Source organism: Candida parapsilosis, contig 005807, assembly GCF_000182765.1.
Source record: "Candida parapsilosis strain CDC317 annotated contig 005807".
Classification (NCBI taxonomy): domain Eukaryota; kingdom Fungi; phylum Ascomycota; class Pichiomycetes; order Serinales; family Debaryomycetaceae; genus Lodderomyces; species Lodderomyces parapsilosis.
The window spans coordinates 1,158,783-1,173,596 of NW_023503280.1; the positions used below are offsets into that span (position 1 = coordinate 1,158,783).

The 14,814-nt window shown below is 39.5% G+C and overlaps 6 protein-coding genes across 6 annotated transcripts; 3 read left to right on the top strand and 3 right to left on the bottom strand. All coding sequences in view use genetic code 12, as the record gives it.

Moving 5' to 3' along the window:
• Positions 1 to 9: 9 nt before the first annotated feature.
• Positions 10 to 1,335, top strand: CPAR2_805180 (uncharacterized protein; the record flags this gene model as incomplete). Its single annotated transcript, XM_036808402.1, has 1 exon — positions 10 to 1,335. The coding sequence occupies one exon, from the start codon at positions 10 to 12 to the stop codon at positions 1,333 to 1,335; it is 1,326 nt and encodes a 441-aa protein (XP_036665142.1).
• Positions 1,336 to 1,635: 300 nt separating this feature from the next.
• Positions 1,636 to 1,890, top strand: CPAR2_805190 (uncharacterized protein; the record flags this gene model as incomplete). The annotated part of the gene is made up of 1 exon (XM_036808403.1): positions 1,636 to 1,890. The coding sequence occupies one exon, from the start codon at positions 1,636 to 1,638 to the stop codon at positions 1,888 to 1,890; it is 255 nt and encodes an 84-aa protein (XP_036665143.1).
• A 101-nt stretch (positions 1,891 to 1,991) lies between these two features.
• Positions 1,992 to 2,939, bottom strand: CPAR2_805200 (carboxymuconolactone decarboxylase family protein; the record flags this gene model as incomplete). Its single annotated transcript, XM_036808404.1, has 1 exon — positions 1,992 to 2,939. The coding sequence occupies one exon, from the start codon at positions 2,937 to 2,939 to the stop codon at positions 1,992 to 1,994; it is 948 nt and encodes a 315-aa protein (XP_036665144.1).
• A 258-nt stretch (positions 2,940 to 3,197) lies between these two features.
• On the bottom strand, positions 3,198 to 4,220 carry CPAR2_805210 (carboxymuconolactone decarboxylase family protein; the record flags this gene model as incomplete). The annotated part of the gene is made up of 1 exon (XM_036808405.1): positions 3,198 to 4,220. The coding sequence occupies one exon, from the start codon at positions 4,218 to 4,220 to the stop codon at positions 3,198 to 3,200; it is 1,023 nt and encodes a 340-aa protein (XP_036665145.1).
• A 218-nt stretch (positions 4,221 to 4,438) lies between these two features.
• Positions 4,439 to 6,271, bottom strand: AFG1 (Afg1p; the record flags this gene model as incomplete). Its single annotated transcript, XM_036808406.1, has 1 exon — positions 4,439 to 6,271. The coding sequence occupies one exon, from the start codon at positions 6,269 to 6,271 to the stop codon at positions 4,439 to 4,441; it is 1,833 nt and encodes a 610-aa protein (XP_036665146.1).
• Positions 6,272 to 7,098: 827 nt separating this feature from the next.
• On the top strand, positions 7,099 to 9,069 carry CPAR2_805230 (biotin--protein ligase; the record flags this gene model as incomplete). Its single annotated transcript, XM_036808407.1, has 1 exon — positions 7,099 to 9,069. The coding sequence occupies one exon, from the start codon at positions 7,099 to 7,101 to the stop codon at positions 9,067 to 9,069; it is 1,971 nt and encodes a 656-aa protein (XP_036665147.1).
• Between the last annotated feature and the right edge of the window lie 5,745 nt (positions 9,070 to 14,814).

Sequence of the window (14,814 nt, forward strand, 5' to 3'; positions counted from 1 at the left end):
AACCATATTATGTTTGTCTCGTTACATTACAACAAACAAAAATACGATACTGCAAAGAAGAATGGCTCTTTGGGAAAAGCCAATGCAGAACTGTTGAAAGAAAGCCCAGGCAATTCACCAAATCCTACATCAGACCATGCAAAACTGTATACAACCACGTTGAAATTGAAGAATACTGACATCTTAAGATTGAATGGTGGCAGCAGTACTGAAAAGGTTAGTACACTCAAACCGGAATCGAACACAACTGCAAATCGAGTTCATGATACCCCCTTCAATGTGACTACTCCACTACAAAAGTTTGTTTCATTGGCTTACAACAAAGAGAAATATCTTGCCGCAATCAAACCTAAAACGTCACCAAACCTGACGGATCCCAGCTCAGACATCCATATAGAGTCCGGCTTCATGGAGAAACAAGGTGAGTCGCTAGAAAATGTGTCACCCATCAAATCTGATCTCTCGTCTCTCGTAAGGGGGGCGCCCGAACTAACAAATCCAGAATCAAATCGAAACAGTGGAAAGTTGAGCCCACCAATTAGTCCACACAGTTTTGCCAACCTGCTTTTCCGCCCCGAATATAGGCCCATTGATCCAAATTCCCCATCAAAAATAGTAAAACTTCAATATAATGAGGCTCAGCGAGTGAAAATGTTTGAAAAACTTCCCGGTGTCAACTTCACACCCGTAACACCGACAAAAAGATCTCACCAAGAGAAAGAGAAACTCAAACCAACGCTGGCGACTTCAAATAGAACCTCCTCCGGTGAGGCAATTGTAGGTTTGGATCCACTTGAATTGTCTCTGAAGAACAAGACACCCCAAAGACGAAAGAGCAGCTCACGCGCTAGACCTGTTTCAGTGTCTTCAACTATTTCCTCATCAGGACTTTACCACCAGTCGTCTTCCCCGGTATCGAAATCATCTACACCAGCTTCGTTATCTTCTTCATCTTCATCGTCTTCATCTCCATCTGGATTACAATCACCATCACCATCGCCGGCATCCGTACTCGAGTCTGAACCAAATGCACAGGAAACAGCTGACCTTCCTGTTGACGAGAGCCTGTCTGACGAATCTAATCAAGCACTCCTGCATCAACCACAGAGAAGTAAAATACATACTTGCGAAGAAGCACTAGAAACAATGTCGCGGTACGCAGACTTGCAAACTGAAATAAGCAGCAGCACAGCGGAGAGTAATGGTTTAGCCAGTTATCAACAAGTTGAGATTGATTGGTTCAAGAGTCTTATTGTTGTTGCTGAAAAGCTCAATGATTTGAAGGACACTTACAGGGCGATACAATTAATCAAACGGAAAAAGACGGCATCTTAAACAGTTTTAGTTGATACAATTCAAATAGAGGATATAGGATATTCAATATAGTCTTACCCTAGTTGATCACGTAAAAGCTAGTGCTTTTGTCACTTCTAGTACCTCTCTATGCCCTATGAACGGAGCACAAAATTATTCGACCTGCATATAATTTTACCTTCAATTCAATTCTTCAACGAGACAATCAAATGCTGATACAAAGCACAGCTTCACTACAACGCATTGATCCAGGATAGACACAATCATTCACCCGTCACCGCATCAATCTAATCACATTTTACACACCCGTCTTTCTCAATCATGAAACCAGTCGTGTCTACATTCCAAGCATATTGCTGCTTCATACTATCATCATTTGCTATTGTTATATTATCAATAATAGGATACTTGTTCAACACGAATAGTGAATCGTTCATGGGCTCGATAAATGACCCAGAGGATGGAAAGGCTGTAGCTAACACGGTATTTGGTGGTGTTTTTGTATACTTAGCGTTTTTCGTCTTTTGCGGTTTACAAATACTTTTGATTAAGAGGCAGAATAGAATCAAATTGTGAGAGAGTGAGTGAGTGGGAACCGAGGCTTCCCAATTGAAGTATACAGACTTTTCAAAAAGAACGGAAATCTTAAACAATGTGTCTATACAATTGTAGTTTTTTCAAAGTTTAGCAACATTTTCTTGTACATTGCTCACCTCCCTCCACAGACGGAGCTCCAGCACGAGTTCTTGCGTGCTTGAAATCTCCTCCTTTGTTGCACCATTGTTCAATGCACCCTTCAAATGGCCCTTTAATTGAGGTTCAACATCTTGCACAATCAAACACGCAACTATAACCAATGACGTTTTCTTTGCTGTCAATATATCTGTGTAACTCAACAATGGTGAATAAATATGTTGGTATGTAAAATACCACAAATCTGGGTATGCGTCAATCATTTGATTTTTGATTCTCTTGTTTATGTCATTAGAAAAGACTGTGTTCCAAATTGTCGAACCTCGAAGTAGATTGGACTTTAATATTGTTGTATCAACTGATTTGGTAGATATTGGCCCGTCAATAGTGTTCACTCCATCGGAATCATTTTGTTTGATCTTCACTTCATAGGGTCTAAAACTAAACTCTTGCGCAAACAGTGCTGGAGTTGCAGCTTTTAGAGTCGACAATCCATTAATTGCTTTTGGAAGTCCACTAAACGCACTTAGTTTCAACATAACCTCACGCATTTGTTTAACAATGAGATGTTGTTTCCGCTTGATATCTTCACCACATGTATATTTGTAATTCAAAGGAATAAGTTTGTAATATGTTCCAGGGATCAAAATGTCTGGTACTCTGACACCCATGGAATTGAGTTTGATACATTGTTGGCTTGAACTAATTGAATCTTTAGCTAGCTTGATCATGTAATCATTGTTGACGACTTTGTCTTCGTCGCTGAAAAACTCAAACAATTGTTGCCGAAGTGCAAAATGTAAAACCACTGGCAATTCTTCAATTAGGTTTAGTTCAAGCAAAGCTGCTGTTGCAACTAGAAACCATGTGTTTTGTAGTCTGGGGTAGTGGTAAGCTAGCCTGAGTAGTCTTTCTGCCGTAAGAAATGTCATTGCTGAATCAAATGTAAGATGAAGAGTGCCGAATATAGAAATAATTTTTAGTTACTCCAGTTTTTCCAACCTCGGTATATTTGTCCTGTCAACTTTGTAACTGATTTGATTGTGACAGTTTTTTTTCTTACCCATATTCTTCTTTTTCCATTTCATTAATATCACCGAGTCAAAGTCCGAAAGCTTTGCTGAGGTTAGCTCTCTGGTCCATATTCATACATTCTATATATATTCATTGTCCACTACTAACATCCCTATTCATAATTTCGCTACGGCGTCTTTACCACCTTTCCATTGGATGCCGCCTGTCCAATCACATATGTCAAACACCATTGATCTAACATTGTTCAATTCTTCCTTAGTTGCACCATTATTCAACGCACCTTTCAAATGTCCCTTCAATTGTGGATTGACATCTTGTGGGATCAAGCATGCGACAACACACATGGATGTCTCTTTACCGGAAATGATCTTGGTGTAGCTTAGCAATGGCGCATAAACGTGGTGGAAAGCATGGTACCACAAATCTGGATATGCGGTTAACATTTGATTCTTGACTCTATTGTTGATCTTTCCGTAAACACTGTTCCAAAAGTTTGAGCCGCGAACTAAATCTGAAGCAATTTGTTGAGGGTGAATGGACAGTTCACTAATTGGACCGTCAATTGTGTCCTCTGTCGCTTCATCTTCCTTGTCGAATTTGGTGCCATGGACGTCTTCACTAACTATGGATGCTGAAGGAATATGACCAGGACTCACGATTCTTGGACGCTCAGGAGTAAGCCCACTCTTCAAGTTAGTAGGTGTCACTGTTTTTAAAATCATCAATGCATTGATGGCTTTGGGCAACCCACTTAATGCGACACTCTTTAATATCACCTCTCTAAACCTCGCAGTTAATTGATCTTGCATGGCAATAATGTCCACGTGTTTTGAGTACTTGAACTTCAACGGAAGCTGCTCATAGTAGGTGTGTGGTATCAAGACGTCGGGAAGATTGACCCCAACAGCCGACAAGTCTTCATACTTTTTCGCAGAGTTGATGGAGTCCTGTGCCAATCTTATCAAACTTGCATCGGTCAAGAGGCTGGGTGATGTTGACTCTTGTGATGCTGGATTTGCCAATAATTGCTGGCGTAATGCAAAATGATAGACCTTGGGGATCTCTTGTGGTTGGTTGACAACTGTCAAGCATGCAGTTGCGATCAAATACCATGAGCTTTGCAAAGCGGGGTACTTATATGCCAACCTCACTAATCTTTCAGCAGTCAAGACACTCATGACTGGATTGACGTTGATGACAGAATGGAATGTGTAAGTGTGGTCTGAGAAGACTTTTAGACTTTTCCCTGGGAAATCAACCGTCTATTATATTTTGGAAAAGAACCGTTTTATGTAATTTACCCCATACAGATGGGAAAAATAATTAAATCAGACGACAATATCCGGGGATACTAATTTAATTCCGCTATACTACTCCTCCATTACATATGCAAAATCTACTTATCCTCATCATTCCGAACACTGGATCTGATCCAGCTACGACCAATGGTATCCTTTAACCTCTTTCCCTGTTTGCTACTCCACGGTCCCATAGCCCAAAAATGCAGTAAATTGTTGAACACAGGCGCAATTTTTGAGTTGAAAAATGGAAACGATATACGTTCTTGTTGGGAATACTGGCGTGGAAGAGTCGTGGTTATCTCTTTTGTGATATCCTTCATTGACTTTTCTTCTAGTAAGTTTTGCATCTTCTGGCCATCTTCATTTGCATCTGTCTTGGAGGGACTGCGGGTGCTAGTTTCAATTTGTTCCCATGGTCTCATTGTAGCATCAATTGGAACCCATCTCTCAGCCTTTCTCCATACATCAGATCCTATCATTTCCTTGATTCTGGAAACGGCTCTTTTAAATGCAAATTTCTCGTCGTCGCCGGTGAAAACTTTTATATTGGCAAAATTGGATTTGTTGGTGTTGACTTTGCTAGGTTCGTCATAATGTTCGGTATCTTCTTGGTCATAGGATGCAATATTGGGTCTGTAGGGGTTTTCCATGGCAATCGACGTCTTGGCAAACATTTCTTCGTCTTGCACTTCCAACCTATCAGCGGCATTATCTGATTGCGTGTGTTGCTTCAAGTAGTTTATGAATCCCTTATCCTCAATCTTGAGTGCGTCCGGAAAGAATAAGTAATCCACAGCAACTTGTGATCTCATAAAGAATTGACATTTGGCTTCATAAATTGCATCCAACAACGTGATAAACCTTCTTGCTTCATTTTTCATCTTTGTGGTCATAATAGGCACATTATCCAATATTACCGTACGATATTTTGAAGCAATGGTAATGTAGTCAGATGATGACGTAAGACCCTGGCAGATTTCAGAAAAGTCGAGGTGACACACAGTATCATTGTTGAATGATTGCGGGATTCGGGTGGTTCTGTTATAAACGGTGACCAAAGATGGTTTCCCCAAACTAGATAAAGGCTCTTCCATAAGTTCGGAGTCCTTTGCGATCCCCAATGCCTTAGTTTTGATCAATTCATCCCATTCCTTTTCTTCATTTGGGTTATCTTTCCTCACCACAAGGTGAGGCTTCTCCAATGACTCGTTGGCAAAATAAGTTCGATAATCCTTTTCCGACTTCATGTCAATGGATCGACACCTTGCATTTAGTATACCAACAAAGCTCTTGAACTTTCCTTTGCTAAATTGGGCAGAATACAACTCCTCCGGTAGCTTATTGGATGTGGCGACAAGTACTCCACCAAGCTTAAAGTAAAAAGTAAACAAGATTTTGATGATGTTGGCGCTAGCAATATCGGGTAAAACAAACTCATCAAGCATCAATATGGTGTTTTTCTGAATCATCTTCTGGGCCACTTCATATAAGATGAACTCGTTTTCCATCTTGAACTCATTCACTTTTCGATTCATGGTCTTGAATCGGTGTTGCTGTATATTGTGAATCTCACTATACACATACAATATGAAATTATTATAGTGCCACCGCATCTTTGATGCATGTGGTAGTGAGGAGGCAAAGATGTCCATAAGCAATGACTTCCCTGATCCAACCTCGCCATTAACTAAAAGGCCTTGTGGGGAGGGGAAATTAATCAACTCCTCCTCATCGGTCATGTATTTAATCAATGACTGTTTCTCTTTTCTCGGATCCTTTTTGAAATATCGTAACGGCGATTTCTTTCTCGTGTTTTGCTCTGCTTGTTTAACTTCAATTTGTCTGAGCACAAGACTCAACTTGATAGATAAATCTTCTGGCGGTACATAATCTAAAACCCGATGATAAAGTTTTTGAAACTCTTTCATTACTCGCACTTGTGCCTCGTCCTTCTCGAGCAAGCCCAGAGCAACATAGTTTTGATATAGTTGGTATGGATCTGTTATCGATAATGATTGGCTGGAGTTGTTTGACGTGCTCGGGTGTGTGGGGAGTCGGCCGTGGACACCTTGCACACCACCAGTTACTACCGTTGATACATGCCGCCTGAAACAAAATGATATTCGATGAATGTGCTTTGATGTAAACATATTAGATGTGCCAAAAAAGTGAACGAGATCTAGGTTGATCAGGTGAAACAAAAAGATTTTATCTATTCCATCAGTAGGATGTTGCTACCATGTGATTGCGATTGTAAGACATACTTCTCCTTGTAATATCACATTGGGAAGAAGCTGGCATGGAGTGTAAACGAATGTTCATTTCAGAGGATATGGGTATTCAAATTGAGAAGTGAAAGGACTACAAAACGCATTAGACGCAGATTAGCTACGCCCGGTCTCGGACATCCGATTTCTTCAAGGTATGCATCACACTTGTTGCTTTCCCCTGTAGTGTCTATACGAAGGCAAGTAATAAAGAGGACAGAGTAGTTACAAATCGAGATCATAGCCAAGAGTGGAACTTTGAGAAATTGGGTGATTATTTGCAGAAATTGTTGCTCTATTGTTGGGGAAAGCAATTTGTTGGAAAAAGAATTACCTTTATTGGATTATCCCAACATACTCAATGTGATGACTCGGAGTCATATCAATGTCCACACAAATACAAATGTAATATGCAACACTATAAATAGGTCCATACAGGGTTGAACATTTTCGCACGGGAAAACGCTTTATACACTATTCATCATAGCATGAACGTATTGGTGTATTCTGGTCCAGGAACTACAAGCGAGAGTGTCAAGCATTGTATTGACTCATTGCGACTTCATCTAAGTAAATACTATGCAGTATTACCCGTCAATGAAACTGTTTTGCTAGATGAACCCTGGATGAGAAAGACTTCGTTGTTGGTGATCCCTGGCGGTACAGAATTGTCTTATTGTCAAGTCTTGAATGGTTATGGTAATAGAAAGATCAGAAGCTATGTAACGAAAGGAGGTAAATTCATGGGCTTTGGTGCAGGGGGTTATTACGCTTCATCAAGATGTGAGTTTGATGTCGGTGGGCCATTAGAGGTTACGGGAACTCGAGAGTTGGGTTTTTATCCAGGAACTTGTAAAGGTCCAGCACTCATCAAATTCAAATACAACCTGGCAAAAACCGCGAAGTTGGCGGTCAATAATAGTTGTCTACCTAATGCACCCAAAAGTTGTTTCAATTATTACAACGGAGGTGGTGCTTTCCTTGACTCATCAAAATTCGGAGATGTTGAAGTGTTAGCAAGATATGATGTTGAGACAGAGGTGGGGGACAAGATGAAAGCGGCAATTGTATATCGAAAAGTTGGAAAAGGAGATGTGATCTTGAGTGGATCTCATCCAGAGTGTACTCCAAACAATTTGCAAAATGTTGAGAAAAAGATGAAGAATGTGGTCACAACATTGAAGAAGCATGATAGGGATAGGAAATTGTTTTTGCGAGAATTGTTGAGGAAACTTGGGCTTCGTGTTTGTGAAGATATCGAGAATACAACACCAGAGATTACCCCTTTGTACATCACATCGCCCTTTCTTGGACATGTTTCAAAAATCTGGACCGATCTCCATAATCATTTGCTGATCAAGGATGGCATATTTGAGGATCGTAATAGCACGTTCTGTTTTCAAAAAGATACTTTGCATTGTCGAGAGGAGCACTCAACATCATCAAGAGTTGTTAAATTTGTTACCTCGGGCGATGTACCGACAACAAAGTCGACACCTCACTTTGACATTGAAAAGTATTTTGCAAGGCTTTGTCAATTATCGGAGAACACTGTCCCCGAGCTTGGCTCTGTACTTGGCTATGCAGAGGTCATTACCTCTACCCATACAATACTTGAGCAAAATCCGCTTTGGTTAAAACATCTCCCACACGGCCTAACATTGACCGCTACAACTCAAATTGCTGGTAGGGGCAGAGGAAACAACGTTTGGCTTAATCCACAGGGTGTACTACCTGCAACCATTTTGTTCAAAATCCCTCAGAACGAGGTTGAACCGTCATTTGTCATAACCTTGCAATACGTTTGTGGTTTGGCTTTAATCGAAGCTATATTACGTTACGGTAGTGGACCTGATGGAGCAGGTGTTGGGTATGAAGATATGCCATTGCGTATTAAATGGCCCAATGATATTTACATGTTGAAACCGGAGTTTTTAGACTTTGACCATGAAGAGAACCCAGGTTGTGAAGAGGAAAAGTACTCGAAAGTCGCTGGATCTTTACTTGGCTCACAATGCATCGATGGCCAGCTCTACTTGTTGTGGGGTGGTGGTATAAATGTATCGAATGAGGCACCCATAATGTCTTTGAATGTGGTCTTGACGAAACTTAATGAGCTTAGAAAGGGAAAGAATCTACCTGCGTTGCCGGCTTATCAATTGGAATTGCTATTAGCGCATATTGTTTTCACAGTCAATCAGTTCTACTCCATCTTTAAGCAAACAGGATTATCATCATTCTTGCCGTTTTATTATCAAAGGTGGTTACATTCTAATCAAAAAGTTGTTGTTTCTGGACACCTGAAAGGTGAGTCAAGAACATGTATAATTAAAGGCATCACTCCCAACTATGGGTTGTTAATTGCTCAAGATGTGAATAGCCATGATGTTTTACATTTACAACCAGATGGTAATTCCTTTGATTTGTTCAAAGGTCTTGTTTATAAGAAGAATACATAGCCCATCATAGCATATTGTAGAATGATCTATGGAACTTTGCCAAAATTATAAGAGGAACCGTTTAATTAATTTGCAACTGCAATTTTTTCTGTAAATTAGGAACGTCGTAGCGGCGGTTTTTAAATATTGTGGCAGTTGCATGAATCTATTGATCTTTCATGCACGTCTTGAAAGAGGGATAAAAGAAAAGACTATGTAGTGTATGTTGAAGCATATCAGAAGAGAGCTATAGAATTTTTCAGATTTTGTAACTTTAATTCAGTTGTAGTTTCCTATTTTCAACCGTTTGCCGCTTATACCACTACATAACAAACAATCATCACTATTAATGAAGTGCCCCTTTTTCTACAACTTTGTAATTCGGTCTGCTATGGATTTCCAACTTCAATCATCAATTTGTTTAATCTTTTTCCATGCTACGCTAAATCTTTTCGCCTAACAAACATTGTCAGCAGTATTTGAGGGATCGAAAATTGCAGACCTTGATTTTGTAATAATTTAAAATTCCCGGAAATGCAACTACATAAAGATTTATTTGAAGAATAATCAAGGGTCCACAGCCCTAGGAGAGAATTGAATAGAAAGTGCAATGGAAAAGTACCAGAAGTGATATAAAGATCCTGATGGATCCCCCAACCCTAAACAAGGTTCTATCAAAGAAGTGAAATTAAAGCTGCTTACAATGGCAACGTTGCAAAAGGGTGGTGTAAAAGTTTTAAGGTTTTCAAGTTACCAGCAAGGATACCTAAATGAGTTCCAAATCATCATAACTGGTCTCCAAGTCAAGCGAAGACTGACAATCAACGTGTCAAGGAAAGAGTCCATAACTGTTCCCAGAATGCCACAGATGGCAAAAATGGTGCAGCTATAAGGCATGTTAAAAATGAGCGGTAACCAAGAAAGGTACCAATAAAAAAAAGGGTACCGAGGAACGTGCCGATAGATTGGAGGTGTCCTAGAAGGCGCCAACAAAGGAATGGTGCCGAAGAAGGTGCCAATTGTAAACGGTATCGAGGAGGGAGCCAATCAAGAAACGACGCCAAAGAGAGTGCCAACAGATAGCGATACCGAGGAAGGTGCCAACTGTTAAAGGTTCCGAAGATGGTATCAATAGATAATGGTACTGAGAAAGGTGCCAACGAATAATGGTACCAAAGAGAGGAATGGTTCAACTCGATAGTGTCAAAGAGGATATGGTACCAGTTGAGAAATGAAAATGAGGAAGGCACTGGTGAGAGGTATACAAGAATGATGCCGATTATGAAATAGTACCAAGGAAGATGTCTACAAACCGGGTAGTCATCAAATTCGACACTCAGTAAAGGGTCGTTAATATGGCACCCAGAGTAAAAGGAAGTTGAAACATGGTGCCAATCAGGGTGTGGTGCAGAGGTGACGAGCCGCAAGGAAGTGGGACCTGATGAAGTGGCACCTGATTGGCACCAATTGAGAAGTGACATCAAGGAAGATGTTGATTGAAGAAAGGTGCTAAAGAAAGCTCGCAATCGAGGAATGATTATAAAAGAAGCATTCAATGAAGGTACGAGGAGAAATTTTCAATATATCGAGAGAAAGGCTCCAAAGAGTGTGCCCAGAAGCGTGCCAACGAAAAAAGCCCTTAAATGAGGGGATTCGGTGAAAAGCAACGGTACCATCAAGACATGTTCAATAAATCAATGAATCGTGTCAACAGATTGACAAATGTGGTGATTGGGAACGCTGTCAAGGAGTGAGCGGCGATTGTTTGAGTAAGAGCTAGAGCAAGAACTAGAGTCAGTCCCAACCAATAGGCGAGTAGAAGTGAATACGCATTGAACTGGTGTCAATTTCAAAGAGTGCTCATTACACATGGGGGTGTCAGAATAGGATGCAATAAAATTTTCGTATCTCATCACACACAAGAAGCATGATAATTCCTGGTGCTTTGTCCACATTGGACAATCGTTCTGAAAACGTAGTCCTGTGACTGGATCATGGGCTGAAAGGGGGGAGGAAGTTGCTAGAGGAGAAAAGAGCCTTTAGCAGCCACAAAGTCATAAGATTATTTAAAACCACCCACTGACGTTTTTGAATATTAGGCCATTTACGTTTGCATTTTGGCATGCAACTGGCAACTCCAAGGAAAAGACTCAGCATATAAAATGTGTTACGTTCTTGGGAGTGGTGTGATTTGAAAGCTCGTTGCATTAGGGCTAGACAATACTGATGGGATACCCCAAATTAGGATTTTCACAATTCCGTACATGAAATAGAAACTTGTTGGGTGATTCTTCGAATGTTGGAAGAAGAAGGAAGGTGTTGCTGTTACTTTTTTCTCAGCAGTCGTTGCCAATGCAAAATTTAAGCTGCGCAATGAATTGAGAGCCACATCATTTTGGGAACATTTCAGCCCAGATTGGATAAAGTTGAGTGATACCATGCTTTTGTTTGAAAAGGGTTTATATTCTTTTTAGATGGTTGGTTGTTATCGGCTCATTGCTTTTCCAGAGATGCATATGGGGGAATATCCCTATTGCGTTGCAGATGCATTGCAGATGCATTGCAGATCACACCAGTGGAAGTAGTAACCATAAGAGACACAAAAAAGATTTTGTAGTGTTGGTGCGGATGCAATGCAGGTGATGGATATTGGGTGATATCAGCAATGACGTACATTGCACATTACTTATGTAATGTATGTTACATATGTAACTGCATTGACGGAGTCACAAACTACTATTGTTTGAATTGTGCTAATGATGAGATACGGAAAAAGTGGGCCAATATTTTTTTTTTTGATGATTTTTTTGTGTATTGGTTCTTGATCTTGATGTAGTTCTAGAATTGTATTTGCCACTTGCACGAGTAGTAAAAATGACTACATTTAATACATTGTTTGTGTGTATAATAAGCACCTTTTTGTTTTCAACCGTTATAGACACAAACCTTGATTGCACTAAATTCAAAAAGAGAAAAATTTTTATTTTTTTTATTTTATTTTATTTTATTTTCTTTTTTCTTTTTACTTTTTACGTTTTTTTCATAGCCTTTGATTTCTGTTGTTGTTGTTGTTCTTGGCATATACAATAAGAAGCGCTAACTATTCACACGAGCGGCTTCCGCATTGAATAGAAAAAGAGTCGTGTGTGTTGTAGTTATTGTTGTTATTGTTTGATGATTATTTGTGTTAATTGGAACAACCATTTCGGGCATAGTTTCCGATCGCTTTCGAGCCCTTTATGTCCCACTGTTTTGATGGGGTCGTAAGTTTTTTTTGTTCACTAAATATCGTGCCATGTCTTCCCTTCTAGCTGCAGCTAGACGCGTGTCTTGGTGATCTAATCTGGATCCCTGTTGGATCTGGCATATGGTAAGAAGAATCTTGATGTAAAAGCAGCAGGAGAGTGCAGGAAAAATAGGAGTGCAGTTGTAACATCCAACCGAGACAAAGTTGGAATCTGGTATGGTACGTGTCAAACGATGCAAAGAAATGTTTTTTCTTTTTTGATTTAGACTAACACGGGATTGCTTTGTGGTACTTGTTGACCGTCTCTGAGCCAACGTTAGATGTAAGAACAAATAATCCCACCATGGAGTTTGCGACAAGCTGTAGAGGGAAACGGAATCCAAAAGCCACTTTCTTTTTCGACGCTAGTTTCAAAAACGCAACAAGTGCAGTGAAACCCTGGACCAAGTGCTTAGACGAAGCTTCAAAGGCATGCATCTTTGATTGTTATTTCCGTTGAATTCAAACAGTTTTTTTACAGAGACGACAAAGGAATTACTGCAGCAGTTCCTATGCTTATTGTCGTGGGAATCCTCCCGTGGGTTTCAAATTGTCCGAGGCATTGTCATAGTTTATCCTATTGTTTCACCCCCTCTCTTTTTTTACTAGAGAGGGGGCGAGGGGGAGGGGCACAATTTTTGTGTCTTGATAATTTAGACGACGATTCTAGAATTACGCGACAAGACTAGACAAGACAAGATAATAAAATAGATGACAAACCTCATAAAAACAAGCTTTTTGCTACAGAACAAGCAATTTATTATGACTTTAGAGTTTGAAATGTCTCACTTCTTTGTTGAACAGGAAGTTCAAAGGGGAGAAGGGTAAATTGCATGGAAGGTGAAGAAAGGCAAATGTTTGTTAGTTGGATTTGAGTTTATTTTGTGGTTGAAAATGCCGTATGGTAAAAAGCCCCCATCCCCTCTCGCAACTTTCAGTCGTACTCAAGTGGCAAATAGCCCATTTTTAACAATTGGAAATAGAGGCTAGGCTTTGAAAACAGCCTCCTTTGATTCATTTTCTTGAAAGAGATTGTGTCGATTGAAACATGGAAAATGTATGCTTTGCGTTTTAGTCCAATTTTAGCGCAAATAAACTTTGCAAACTAGACATTCAATTTGGATATAAGAACCCCATATGCAGAGGAATGGAGAAAGTTTACTATAACTAGTTGTCTTCAGGAGATTTGGCTAATTGAAAACAAAACAATTCGTCAATTAACTCAACTCACCGTCTACTTCAGTACTGTATGTCGTTTTTTACGCCTTTAAGTTGGGGCGGAATATGTCTCACGTCATCCTCAACAACAGTTCTCTGGGGTAATTGACATGTAAATGAAATAGAAAAAGAATACTCATAACCCCAAGTACTTACGTCTCATTAGTAGTGTAATACCATCAAAAAAAAAAAGAAAAAAAGAATAATTGAAAACCTTCTTTGCAACTGCAATTCAACCTAATTGTCGTTCATTTGTGTAAAGGAGCTCATAAGCCAACTTAAAGTCTAGAAAAAAAAAAAGGGGGGAGGAGTTCTTCAAAGTTTTAGTAACGGCTTACATGTTTTTAGTGAGTGTGTGAGTGTAAAAATGGGGTGGGTGGAAGTTACAAACTATGAAACAGGTTGGGAGAGAAACAATTTTGCCATCAATTAAAAAAATGTGAAGTTGAAAGCCATTTGGTTCTAGAACTACAAGAAAAAATCACCGATGTTGTTTTAGTTTTAGCTTTTGAGAGTTTCCTTGTTGTTGAGATCCCCGTTATTATTGTATTGAATAGTAATTGGCTCCTTTGGCTTTGATTCCTATTGTTTCAAAATCTCCGGCTTTTGATTGATTAATTTTGCTAAGTTTCACACAAAGAGGGCTTTAGTGTTTCAAAAAAACCATAACCGTATATATAAGTATGTGTAATATCCAGTTGTCTCCTTTTCATTAGCAAGTTACAAACTGGCAACAAGACAGTTTTAGTTGGGCGATATTAACTCTTTGTGGTACCAATTTCACCTTTGTCCTCTCATAACGTTTTAGTAAAGTACTATTGTTCTTCTCGCTGCCAATAATATAATCACGGTATACTGAAAGATATTACACAACGTTATAGTGTTTTGGATATCTCCCCCCCTCCCTTTGGTTGCACTTTATTGTTACCAAGTTACTTTTCTAACATAAGAGGAGTATACGATATTTTCATAAAATGTTCTTTTGTCATTTTCACATTAAAGCGGTAAACGTTTTGACGTGTGTATGAAAAGAATTGACAGCTTTTTTTTTGCACATGAATAAAATCAGTGGGTTTTGGCGTGTGTAACTACTAGTTTGTTGTTGTTTGCAAGATCTGGTTGAAAGCCCCCTCTGCCTCTCTCAATCTCTCTACTCAGATCTTTGTATATTTACGTACAATAATGTACGCTACAGCCCACACTTCTGTGCTCCTAAATACAAGTCCATTGTATTATAATAGGTTGTTACCTCTTTGTTAACC